General features: G+C 33.6%; 1 protein-coding gene across 1 annotated transcript; it reads right to left on the bottom strand.

Annotated features, from left to right (window-relative positions):
• Positions 1-6,163: 6,163 nt before the first annotated feature.
• On the bottom strand, positions 6,164-11,505 carry LOC136987411 (uncharacterized). Its single transcript, XM_067285145.1, has 4 exons — positions 11,387-11,505; positions 11,252-11,320; positions 6,411-6,500; positions 6,164-6,283 (listed from the first exon to the last, which is right to left on the bottom strand). Exons 1-4 carry the CDS (start codon positions 11,483-11,485, stop codon positions 6,164-6,166), a joined length of 378 nt encoding a protein of 125 aa, XP_067141246.1. The 5' UTR covers positions 11,486-11,505.
• Between the last annotated feature and the right edge of the window lie 1,302 nt (positions 11,506-12,807).

Raw genomic sequence — 12,807 nt, forward strand, 5'->3', positions numbered from 1 at the left:
ATTTATAAAAACATTTTAATAATGAATACAAAAACTTTGCTTTAATGTTAAAATAAAATCAATTTAATTCAAATTTGTAATTAGAAAATTAATTTTGTGATCAAAGCTTCCCAAACCTATACTACTCTTGTCTGGGAACTGTGAATCCTCTTTGTTTGAGGGGAAACATTTTGTTCCGAGACAATTTTCGTCCAACTAAGAAAAATCGATAATCAAAGTCATTTCCAGTTTCAACGTTATCGGAAAAAAAGTATTTAAAACTACTTTAGAAAAATAGATACTAACTCAATCTGAGTCATAAATAACGCTGATTTTCCAAGAGAAAGATAAATATCTTACCTTTGTAGGACAATCCGTAACTTGCTGACCACTTGGTTCAGCATCATCTCCCCTGTAAAGAAATTCGATTATATCGTAATTAATATTAAACAAATCTCAATTATAAATGTAGTTAATGAGGAAATTTATCCTTTCTTCTTCTCATTATTACTCTACACTCTCGAAAAGAACTTTTTTAGGCAGCGCACCATTTTCGCTTCGTAATAGCAACAATACAATATTGTTAAATGCAGCTTATTGTTAAGAATTGTTGTAATCCATTGTTATGAAATTACATTTAATATGAAATCACGTGATTAAATATATGAAATTTTATTCGCGTATTAAAATGATCTTTTGGAGAATTCTTTACAAAGTCTGATCATTGTTTTAAATGTACATTTCTCTCTCGTTGCCATTAAAACGAAAAGTTTAATCGTTCGGAATTAATAAAGTTAGAAATTTATAATAGATGCTTTTATTTTTCTGCGACTTCAGCTTGTGTTAAAACACATTGCACTCGGATGGCTCCACTCAAAAATATGTTCGGGTTCCCTATAGGAGCCGATATCTCCGGAAGTAGAGCGTTGTCTCTCCAGGAAGCGCGAATAAGTATCAGCCGTGAAGAAAATGAATTCATCCGTTTTTAATGAGTGACACAGAGGATGAGGGGCCGTTCTTATTGTTAGTTGAAGAAAATTTTTTAAATTAAAGCAGGCTTTTAAGCTACAAATTCACTTAGATATAAATGTTATTTGGATGCTGTCAAATCTTAATAAAAGGAAACAATTTCGTAGGAAATACATTATCTTTCAGAGTAACAGAATGCTCGTGGCATTTTCTTATTCTTCGTATTTATATTCATGTTCTAATGTTTAATGAAATTTATAGAGAGACCAGACGTGGGAACTTTAGGGATGGAAGGCCCCGATTAACTATACACAACTTGCGATGCAAAGCGGAAGTTATGTTGTTTCAATTCAAAAAGTTTCCCTGAAAGGTGTTAGACCCTATTGCTGGCACGACTCTGTCGTTAAAGGAAAAGTATAATGAACAAGGGCAATTCACTTCTATTTTGAGGTGGAGAGAATATAATTTAAATTAAATATATTTAAAATACGATTAAAAATTACAACCCGGAATAACGATGTCACGATAAATAATTGTTCGTTGTATTTTTTCTTTTCTCTGCTCTATTATAAATAACGGAGCGGGGGAAAGCTATCGGTCAAAAAATAACCCCTAAGATGTTTACATTATTGGACTCAGGAAAACTTGAAACGTCGAGAAATTTAAAAAAAAAAAATGGGGCTTTTCTGTATTAGCGTATGGAGCACTGTTTGAAATCTAATAACTTCTGTGCTTCCTGTATAAAACTTCTGAAATTTTGCAAGGTTTATGTATCAGGGAGATTGATGCTGTTAAATTTTGGTGATTAAAGGTCGAAGGGTGGAGAGAGAGAGGGAGTCGTGTGTCATATTACGAATAGGGTCGGACTTAATTACGACTTTACTCGTTAGTAGCATTTACAATTTTTTAATAAAATCCGTCCCCACCCTAGAAATTAAGTTTATTGCCATTTTATAATACTTAAAAATACAAAAGGATTTTAATAAAATATAACAGATGACGCCATCAAATGTTACCGGGAAAGTTAAGCAACTACAGTAGTTGCTGGATTTTTAAAGTATTTTTCGGCTGATGTTAAAAACCTGTTTATTAAAGGTGCTCACGGTCTCATTTTAATGTATTCTTACTTCTCATGCGAGTTTTTCACTACTAAATTTCAAGTTTTTCCAACCATATTTTGCTGAGTTTTGTTTCATTATGAATTTTTACTCTTCGTCATCTTTCACAACTGTTAGTAATAACGTCTCTAATAAAAATTAATGAAAAAAAATGCGCAATTTATACGCGGGGGTTCGCATATATGCGGGCCACCGCGTATCCACTGCTCTAACATGACTTCGCAATCAGATCAAATGCCCCAGATGGCAAACAATTCGGCGAAATGGCCATCTTGCTTCCTTCAGCCAAATGATGCGGCCTTTCTCAAATTCCGTCAGCCGTACACGAAGTCTTCGACTGTATCGCACTGGCATGTCTGGCATTAGAAGATTTCCAAACAGCAGACACAAAAAATCCAACAACGAATTGCTTAACTTTCCCAACGACATTTAGTGGCACCATCTGTTATGATATTATATTTCAAATGTTTTTATATTTTTAACTATTGTAAAATGGCAAAAACCCTACTGGAGATGCAACTCCCTTCATCTCCTCACCTACTCGATCTTTAATCACCAAAATTTAATAGCATCAAACACCATAATACACAACCCTGCCTGAAAACTTTCAAAAACTTTCGACCAAAAGCACATTTTTCTTCAAATTTTAATCATATTTTATAAATTTGTCTTAAATTATTTCTAATGACTTATTTGTTATTATTCCTTACGATTTTATTTTATTCCGATTCTAGTCCTAAGAAGTAGTTTAGCGTAAACAAACAAAACCTTGAATTTACCTCAGTTTCACTTTTTATAGGATGACGCGCATTTGAATTTGTTTAAATAAATTATTAATTCTATCGGTACTATTTGTTCGCATAAGGTACTATTTGTTCACTTTAAAAAATACAATGGTGTTCAGAGACAGCCGAGAAGCCTCACAAGCTGGATTCCACCCGAAAACGCTGTTTTGTTCCAGAGGTTGTGTAAGAAGAAGAGGATGTGAAGACCTGTTGTTTTCTTCAGAATTGTGAATATTTTAATTTCATTTAAAGTCTCAATCGCTCTAAACATATATAAGAAAATCTGTTGCAATTTTTAACCTTATTCTGTATTCGACTGTATTTTACATTGTACGGTACAGTACATTACACATCGGCAGATGATCGCGCAGTACATCAGAAAAATCCTCAAAAAACGAAATTACAAAGACAGGTGTCTTTATAATTTCATTTATTGAGAACTTTTCTGTTATTAAGTTGATATTAAACTTAACAAAGTACTCGCGGAGACAAAAGTGAAGTCAGTTTACTTCACTTTTGTTTAATAATCTCTGTTTTATAGCATTTTATTTCGTGCGTTTGTATCGATACAAATTCGAAAGTTTTTAAAGTTATTTTTACTTTTTTTATTTTTATATTTTTCTTTCGTTATGAATCGTGTACATTTTCTTCTCCTTTGACTTTCGGTTTAATTGTCAGAAAGATTACTTTCAACTTTAATTATAAACTAGTCCAAAAATAAAACGTGCGGATATAATATTTAAACTGATGCACGCAATCAATTAATATAAAGTTAAAAAGTTTTATTAAGTAAAACTTTATATACGTATTTAATTGTTCCTCATAATTATAATTGTGGCTTAGGCATATGCTAACTGCGATATTTCCCTTTTGTTTTTATTCAGGTGTCCAGTGTTGACACGCACGTTGCTGGCGAAAATCCATTATTTTCCGCTCAGAATTTCACCAATCGAACATGCTCGGTTCAGAGATTTCGAACGACCGAAGACGGTGCTAAGTTGTCGCCGTCGACCTTAATTAACTGAAGTGGAAGAACACGTCCCACGTGAGCGATGATGAAGGACACGTATCATTCCAAGTACCGTCAGCAGGAAAGGGAAGACGCCAAACCGCCACGAAAAGTCACATTCGATGAATGAAGTCGCGTCCGGTTCATTAGGTCACAGCCGGGTAAAAGTTCAAATCCGGGTAAAAAAGTCACAATCGGGGGGGGAAGTCACATCCGGTGAGAAGACCTTGAAAATTTATTTCTTTCAGAAGAAGAAGATCTTCTTCCCCCAAGGCTTCTTCTTACGCTTATTTAGAATCGATTTACACTCCTCTTCCGGTCCTTCCTCGCGTGCCTGTCTCTGCAACGACCATTCCGGAACTTCTTGATATCTTTCTTCCAGGTTTTCAATTTATTTTTATTTAAATCACCTGTTGATTTAAATAAACATTATTATTTCTGATCTGTAAGACCTAATTGCTGCATCCCTAAATCCAGGATAATAAGTCCTGTTAATTGATAACGTACAAGTAGACGAGATAAGTTCAAATTTAAATAAATAGCCTACTTTATATCCATTATTCCCCGCTATATATACTACTACGTATACGCATTAATATCGCATGAAATTCGTCCTAATCTTCATTAATTAGAATAATTCGAGTTTATTCGTAATCTCGTTTCCTCTATCGTGGCCAAAATAAGAACGAAACATTAAGCAGTGTTGGTGTGTAATAAAAAAACTGTGTTTCGCTATTGTTTAAATGACTATAACTGTCCAAGGCAATTTATATTTCGACTGGTGTTCTACTTGTAAAACATTTCACCACAGAATGATGCACAGAATAAACCATTTCCACGTTGAATTCTAACCAAACACACTTTGCAGTCGATGTGTGTTTAAACCGGAATTATAATTATTTTTCAACAGTTAAATTTGTACATGGAATTTTCACGATTGTATATAAATTTTTATATTTAATAAAACTTATTAAATTTTATATTAACTGTTTAAAGATTCGATATTTATTGAATTTGCGCATTTTTAGATAGAAACATTATTATTATTAATAAATTAAACAGTTACGACAGATGAGGAAAAAAGAAAAAATATACACGTTTTATAATGAAACAAAAATATTTAAAATTATATTTTGCTCATTAAATTTGATCAGTTTGTACTTAAAGAATATAATGAAAAATGAAATTACATTAAACCGAAGTCCGCGAGCACATTTTAAAAATACGTTTTTAACATCAGAAGAAAAATCCTTAAAAATCCAGCAACGATTTGATTAACATTCCCGGCAACATTTGATGGCGACATAGGTCCGTGCGGCGTTATTGAGTAGCGCATTTTATTGTTGCTGCGTATTGAGTAATTGTGTATGTATCGAGTTCCTGAATGTATTTTGAATAGTGTTTAATTATTGTATGCATGATGTGTAAAAGAAAAGCTTACAGTGTGAAAGAAAACCTTGATATTATTGCTAAAGTAAAAACGCGAACCGCGTTACACCGCGCCGCTCGGTATAACGCGGGTATTGTTTCCCGCCCGACATGCGCGTTATATCGGGGGTCCGCTGTATTATAAAACGGTAATAAACTTAATTTCGAAAGTGGGGATAGATTTTACGAAAAAAGAATTGTGAATGGTACCAACTAGTAAAGTCGAAAGTTGGTCCATCCTACTCGAGATATGAGACACGACCCCCTTTATCTCTCCACCCCTCCACCTTTAATTACCAAACTTTTTGACGGCCGGATGGCCGAGCGGTCAAGGTGGCAACCTACCGCTCTGGGGGACCCGGGATCGAATTCGAACGGGTCGAATAATCCCGATTTAAGTTATTAAGCTTTAAAGAGGGTGAATAAAATCGTGCCCCCCACATACACATATCCGTATATGCGGGAAAAAAAACCCGATTTTTTGCATTTCTGGACGTTTTAAGGTCCCCCGAGTCCAAAAACGTAAAAATCTTGGAGGGTCAGTTTTTGACCGTTTGCCATGCTTTCCTTCCATTTATATATAACAGCTGCGAAAGTGAAAATGTTGAAAGAGGAGAGGAAAAGAAGAATATAACGAAAATTTTATTTTATTCATAAATGCACAAAACAATTTTTATCGGATTGCAAATTCACGTTAATTTTGTGCAACTAACATGGCGATGATTAATTTTAATTACCTCAGTTAATCCATTAAGCACTTCCTGAAATAAATTCTTTCAGTGCTACTGATATGAATAAGGAAATTTCTTGTGTTTACAGTGGGTGCACGAATATATATATATGATCCAATCTAATATGAACATGACGAGTTAATTCTAAATAATTGTGTCGTTGCTACGGATAGTTGAATGCAGTTTTGATGTGCATTTGTTTTTGTCAAGCACTCCTGTTACTTGAATTAAAGTCAAGAAGACCGAATAAAAACCATTGGCTGCCTGTAAACAGTATAAGAAAAGCATTTTTTTGTAAGTTTTGTACAATTAATTTATGATAACATTTGTTTTTGTGGTATTTTAAACACAAAGCAAAAGGATAGATTTGCCTAGACAACTGACATCTTACCCGAATCAAGAAGTTCTTTTTCACGAAGAAAAATCCTCCAACGGATAGTCCAATGGGTAATCCTCCAAATATCTTCATGAAGCAAACGACCTAATATCAAAAATTTCAATTAAAATATCAATGAAAATAAAAATTTCGTGATATTATAAGAGAAGTATAATATATTATACCTTTAACTTGTATGTTAAGGCCAGAGGAGCAGAGAAATACTTTTCCACAGAGATGAAATTGTCGTATAACTGGAACAATATTATTACATTTTCATTAAAAAAAGTTACGAGATGGTTTACGTTAATTTTTACTTACGGTCGATGTTAAAGTCGACAATCCCCGGCAGACTAATATACTTAAACTTAATAATTGTAACGCAATTGCAGCCGTAAGTAGGCGAACGATAGGATTCGTCTTAGCAAAAAGGACTCCGTACCAAATAAAGCAGGTTTCGTATACAAAATGTATGTAAATGAGAGGCAAAAGAAGCTCCCATTTTTCGTTTACTTGTTGAAAAAATTCCCATAGTTCCATAAACTTTTCAATTAGATTTTGCAGATAATATTTTGTTAGATTATTTGCGATTTGTAATTCTGAGGAGATTTTAGATAATCTTTTCGATACGACTAATGCAATGAGCGTGCTTAGAGTAAGCATACAGGATAAATGAATAAATGTTACCATAAACCAAATTTGAATAGAGACCAAACATGTAATAGCTCTAATTTTGTGTTTATTTCCAATGATAACGTAAGGATAACCAATCAATGGCACTGAAACAGCAAGCAAAGCGAGTATAATGACTGTGTACGAAAATAAAATCAGTACGTATGGTTGAGCTTTATCGAGGCATTTTTCTTCACCTTCGTATCTACTTTTGAGCATGGAATAATGGACACTAAACTTTTTTCTTTTCACGATGCTGAATTGCAAGGCAACGTACAAAGAACAAGTTAACGGCACGAGTTTAGAATAAAAAGCGTGCTCTTCGAACACACGAAATATTCTAGCGCATGGAATATCGACCACGAAAATGATGGAAATAGATACTACAACGACCCATACATATATTTCAATTATTCTTTCGTACGTGGAGAAAAGAGAGGCAGATATTTTACTCTTTCTGCATTTACAAGGTTCTATAAGGTTCAATCCGAAAATTTCACATACAGAAATAAAAGGATCGAATTGCCTAACGAGACAAATGCCATCAAGATAAGATTCCGTACAAATTTCCATAGTAGTATGATACGATTACTCGAAAAATATTTCAAATAATACAAAGAATACTTCAGCAACGATAAGAAAATGATTTAATAAAAATTTTCGTTTTAAAAACTCACCTCGCTCTACAAATTTTGAATTGTTATAATAAAAGTTAAAAGCCATTAGATGTAAAGAGACATGTAAAGAGTGTCTTGGAATATTATTTTGTACAGTTAATCCCGTTTAAATGAACCTCCAAGCAGAAAATGTTTTTTTAACGAGGTAACATTTTTACTGCCTAACGCCAATGTAATGCTTCGTGTTTATAGATTTATATGAAGCGTGTTCTCTTTAATGAATTCTTTACAAATTTACGATCGAATAACGATAATGAAATTCTTGATAATGAAGTCGTTCCTTGATTGTCACGTCAATATTTAATTAATTTATCGATCGATACGCTATAAAATTTTAATGTAGTGTTCAGTTTTCTCGAATATATTTCAGACAATGTATTCGAGTCAATTTGATTAAAGGAAAATTAAATTAAATAAGCTGTAAAATACTCTTTATTTAAATCATTTATGATCTAAAGAATATGCTGTACATTTTGTATCAATTTGCACTACTGTCTACTTTAATTTGTTTAGTAACGCTTTTCTTCTGTGTGAATACGATACAGTGCACAACTGTTCCGAATTAAAGATTGAAAAAACTGCAAAAACTGTAATGCGCGCGTGATTGCACAAAATCAACATTCAAATTATTCTTCAGACATGCACTGTGTATATACGATTCACAAAAGTGCGCTTTACATAAATTGCTATATCATTGGACTTTCAAAATTATGATGTGTAGAAGCTCTATTGTTATTAAAGGTGTTATACTGTATTACAGATTTTTGTCTTGAAGACCATTACAAAACACAATACGAAGACAGTTAGGCTCAACTCACACGTACCACTTTCTTGCATTTATTTTATAGTTTTTCTACAGTAAGATGTCGCAGAAAACAGCACTCGCCTCTACAGTTTAGCGGTCCGTATCGAGAATCATACCACAAAAATTTAGTACCGAAATGAATTTCGAAGAAGCACTGTTATGGCTTTCATTACGTCGAAGAGAAACGGCATTGATAAAACAGAATTTTTGGTGTTCATCCGATTATAGAATATAAAAGCGAAGGGTAATTTCCCTGACTTTATCATCGATCGAGGAATTACGAACTACGAAGATAATTTATTTGCATCAGATTTTAACCCATTTGAAAATAACGTGGAGCATGTCCTTGAACACAACTGATTATTTCTCACTACTGAAGGCGAATTACAATATCAGTATAAAAAGTACTAAGATGCTATATCGAATAATGTACTCATCACGTTCATTTCTCTCTTTTTAATTCCCCTTTCGAGATTATCTTAAAATATGGAGCAAAAGTATTCCCACGCATTTTTTCCGATTCGGTTGTTGTAAGCAGCAATTGATAGTTCCAAAGATATGATAAATTTTGAATTTCTGTTATAAAAAGCCGTGTCGAAAAAATTGTTCTCAGTCTCCAATTCGCGCCAAACATGCATGTGATCAGACATCACGTGCACCTGATGCGTGTGGTCGCCGACCCAGATATGTCGGGCCCCGTCCCTCACCACCCGGCAGCCCCATTTTGGGTCTGGCCGAACCCATAATGGGCTTGCTGAAAGAGGTTCTCTTAGTGCCCACACGGCGGAGAGTTAAAAAAACCAGAATGACGGTTAATTAACAATTTTTTTTTAAAATATATATATATTGAAACGTTTTCGTTAACAAAAAAATTAATTTTTTAAATTTTATTAAATTTAATTATATTCCTACTTTTTATATAAATATTTTTTATTATTATTTATTTGTCACCTTCACGAGACAATCTTGTGAATCACGATAATTTCGTGTTTCCATCTTGATCATTCAAAAACTAAAGCTGGCAACCCTACTGTAATTAAAGAAACTTTATCCGCCAGAGTGCGCTTTAACAGCATAATAACTGTTTTGTAACTCTTCATGAATGCACATGCAAACACAGTAAAGCAAGGAAAAATCAATCACAGATAACATAAAATTACAGTGCACTCAATTTGCAACTATTTTCCTGTTAGGCATAGTAATAGGAGGACTCTTACTGACGTTACCCCTATAATTGTCCTTTCTACTTAGCTCTGTATTTGTCGTGTTTATCAGAGACTATTCGGATTGATGTGCGAAGATAAATGTTTTTCTATTTGCTAAATTCCAGGCACACATCGCTAAAATGCAATAACACGAGTGTCTAGACATCGTTAATTATTGTATGCATGATGTGTAAAAGAAAAGCTTAGTGTGAAAGAAAACCTTGATATTATTGCTAAAGTAAAAACGCGAACCGCGTTACACCGCGCCGCTCGGTATAACGCGGGTATTGTTTCCCGCCCGACATGCGCGTTATATCGGGGGTCCGCTGTATTATAAAACGGTAATAAACTTAATTTCGAAAGTGGGGATAGATTTTACGAAAAAAGAATTGTGAATGGTACCAACTAGTAAAGTCGTAAGTTGGTCCATCCTACTCGAGATATGAGACACGACCCCCTTTATCTCTCCACCCCTCCACCTTTAATTACCAAACTTTTTGACGGCCAGATGGCCGAGCGGTCAAGGTGGCAACCTACCGCTCTGGGGGATCAAATTCGAACGGGTCGAATAATCCCCGATTTAAGTTATTAAGCTTTAAAGAGGGTGAATAAAATCTGCCCCCCCCCACATACACACATATGCAGGGTTTTTTTCCCTGCACGTATATGCAGGGAAAAAAACCCGATTTTTTGCATTTCTGGACATTTTAAGGTCTCCCGAGTCCAAAAACGTAAAAATCTTGGAGGGAGTTTTTGACCGTTTGCCATGCTTTCCTTCCATTTATATATAACAGCTGCGAAAGTGAAAATGTTGAAAGAGGAGAGGAAAAGAAGAATATAACAAAAATTTTATTTTATTCATAAATGCACAAAACAATTTTTATCGGATTGCAAATTCACGTTAATTTTGCGCAACTCATATGGCGATGATTAATTTTAATTATCTCAGTTAATCCATTATGCACTTCCTGAAATAAACTCTTTCAGTGCTACTGATATGAATAAGAAAATTTCTTGTGTTTACATTGGGTGCACGAATATACTGTATAATATGTATATGATTTAATCTACTATGAACACGACGAGTTAATTCTAAATAATTGTGTCGTTGCTGCGGATAGTTGAATGCAGTTTTGATGTGCATTTGTTTTTGTCAAGCACTCCTGTTACTTGAATTAAAGTCGAGAAGACCGAATAAAAACCATTGGCTGCCTGTAAACAGTATAAGAAAAGCATTTTTTTGTAAGTTTTGTACAATTAATTTACGATAATATTTGTTTTTGTGGTATTTTAAACACAAAGCAAAAGGATAGATTTGCCTTGACAACTGAGATCTTACCCGAATTAAGAAGTTCTTTTTTACGAAGAAAAATCCTCCAATGGATATTCCAATGGGTAATCCTCCAAATATCTTCATAAAGCAAACGACCTAGCATCAAAAACTTCAATTAAAACACCAATGAAAAGGTATGATAAGAGAAATATAATATACTATACCTTTAACTTGTATGTTAAGGTCAGAGGAGCAGAGAAATACTTTTCGACGGAGATGAAATTGTCGTATATCTGGAACAATATTATTACATTTTCATTTAAAAAATCACGAGAGAGTTTATGTTAATTTTTACTTACGGTCGATGTTACAGTCGACAATCCCCAGCAGACTAATAGACTTAAACTTAATAATTGTAACGCAATTACAGCCATAAATAGGCGAACGATAAGATTCATCTTGGCAAAAAGAACTCCGTACCAAATAAAGCAGGTTTCGTAGATAAAATGCATATACATGATAGGCAACAGAAGCTCCCATTTTTTGTTTACTTGTTGAAAAGCTTCCCATAGTTCCATAAATTTTTCAATTAGATTTTGCAGATAATATTTTCTCGCATTATTTACGATTTGTAATTCTGAGGAGATTTTAGATAATCTTTTCGATGAGACTAATACAGTGAGCGTGCTTAGAGTAAGCATACAGGATAAATGAATAAATGTTACCATAAACCAAATTTGAATAGAGACCAAACATGTAATAGCTCTAATTTTGTGTTTATTTCCAATGATAACGTAAGGATAACCAATCAATGGCACTGAAACAGCAAGCAAAGCGAGTATAATGACTGTGTACGAAAATAAAATCAGTACGTATGGTTGAGCTTTATCAAGGCATTTTTCTTCACCTTCGTATCTACTTTTGAACATGGAATAATGGACACTAAACTTTTTTCTTTTCACGATGCTGAATTGCAAAGCAACGTACAAAGAAGAAGTTAACGGCACAAGTTTAGAATAAAAAGCATGCTCTTCGAACACACGAAATATTCTAGCGCATGGAATATCGACCACGAAAATGATGGAAATAAATACTACAACGACCCATACATATATTTCAATTATTCTTTCGTACGTGGAGAAAAGAGAAGCAGATATTTTACTCTTTCTGCATTTACAAGGTTCTATAAGGTTCAATCCGAAAATTTCACATACAGAAATAAAAGGATCGAATTGCCTAACGAAACAAATGTCATCAAGATAAGATTCCGTACAAATTTCCATAGTAGTATGATACCGATTACTCGAAAAATATTTCAAATAATACAAAGAATACTTCAGCAACGATAGGAAAATGATTCAATAAAATTTTCGTTTTAAAAACTCACCTCGCTCTACAAATTTTGAATTGTTATAATAAAAGTTAAAAGCCATTAGATGTAAAGAGACATGTAAAGAGTGTCTTGGAATATTATCTTGTACAGTTAATCCTGTTTAAATGAACCTCCAAGCAGAAAAAGTTTTTTTAACGAGGTAACATTTTTACTGCCTAACGCCAATGTAATGCTTCGTGTTTATAGATTTATATGAAGTGTATTCTCTTTAATGAATTCTTTACAAATTTACGATCGAATAACGATAATGAAATTCTTGATAATGAAGTCGTTCCTTGATTGTCACGTCAATATTTAATTAATTTATCGATCGATACGCTATAAAATTTTAATGTAGTGTTCAGTTTTCTCGAATATATTCATACAATGTATTCGAGTCAATTTGAT

This window comes from Centruroides vittatus, unplaced genomic scaffold, assembly GCF_030686945.1.
Source record: "Centruroides vittatus isolate TY-2023 unplaced genomic scaffold, ASM3068694v2 scaffold_1782, whole genome shotgun sequence".
NCBI lineage: Eukaryota > Metazoa > Arthropoda > Arachnida > Scorpiones > Buthidae > Centruroides > Centruroides vittatus.

Excerpts from the sequence above, each read along its gene's own strand:
- LOC136987411 (XM_067285145.1), bottom strand. The coding sequence starts at position 11,485 with ATGAATCTTATCGTTCGCCTATTTATGGCTGTAATTGCGTTACAATTA. Across the intron at positions 11,321-11,386 it reads TGTCGACTGTAACATCGACC|ATATACGACAATTTCATCTC; the intron begins GTAAGTAAAAAT and ends ATATTGTTCCAG. Across the intron at positions 6,501-11,251 it reads CCTTAACATACAAGTTAAAG|GTCGTTTGCTTCATGAAGAT; the intron begins GTATAGTATATT and ends TTTTGATATTAG.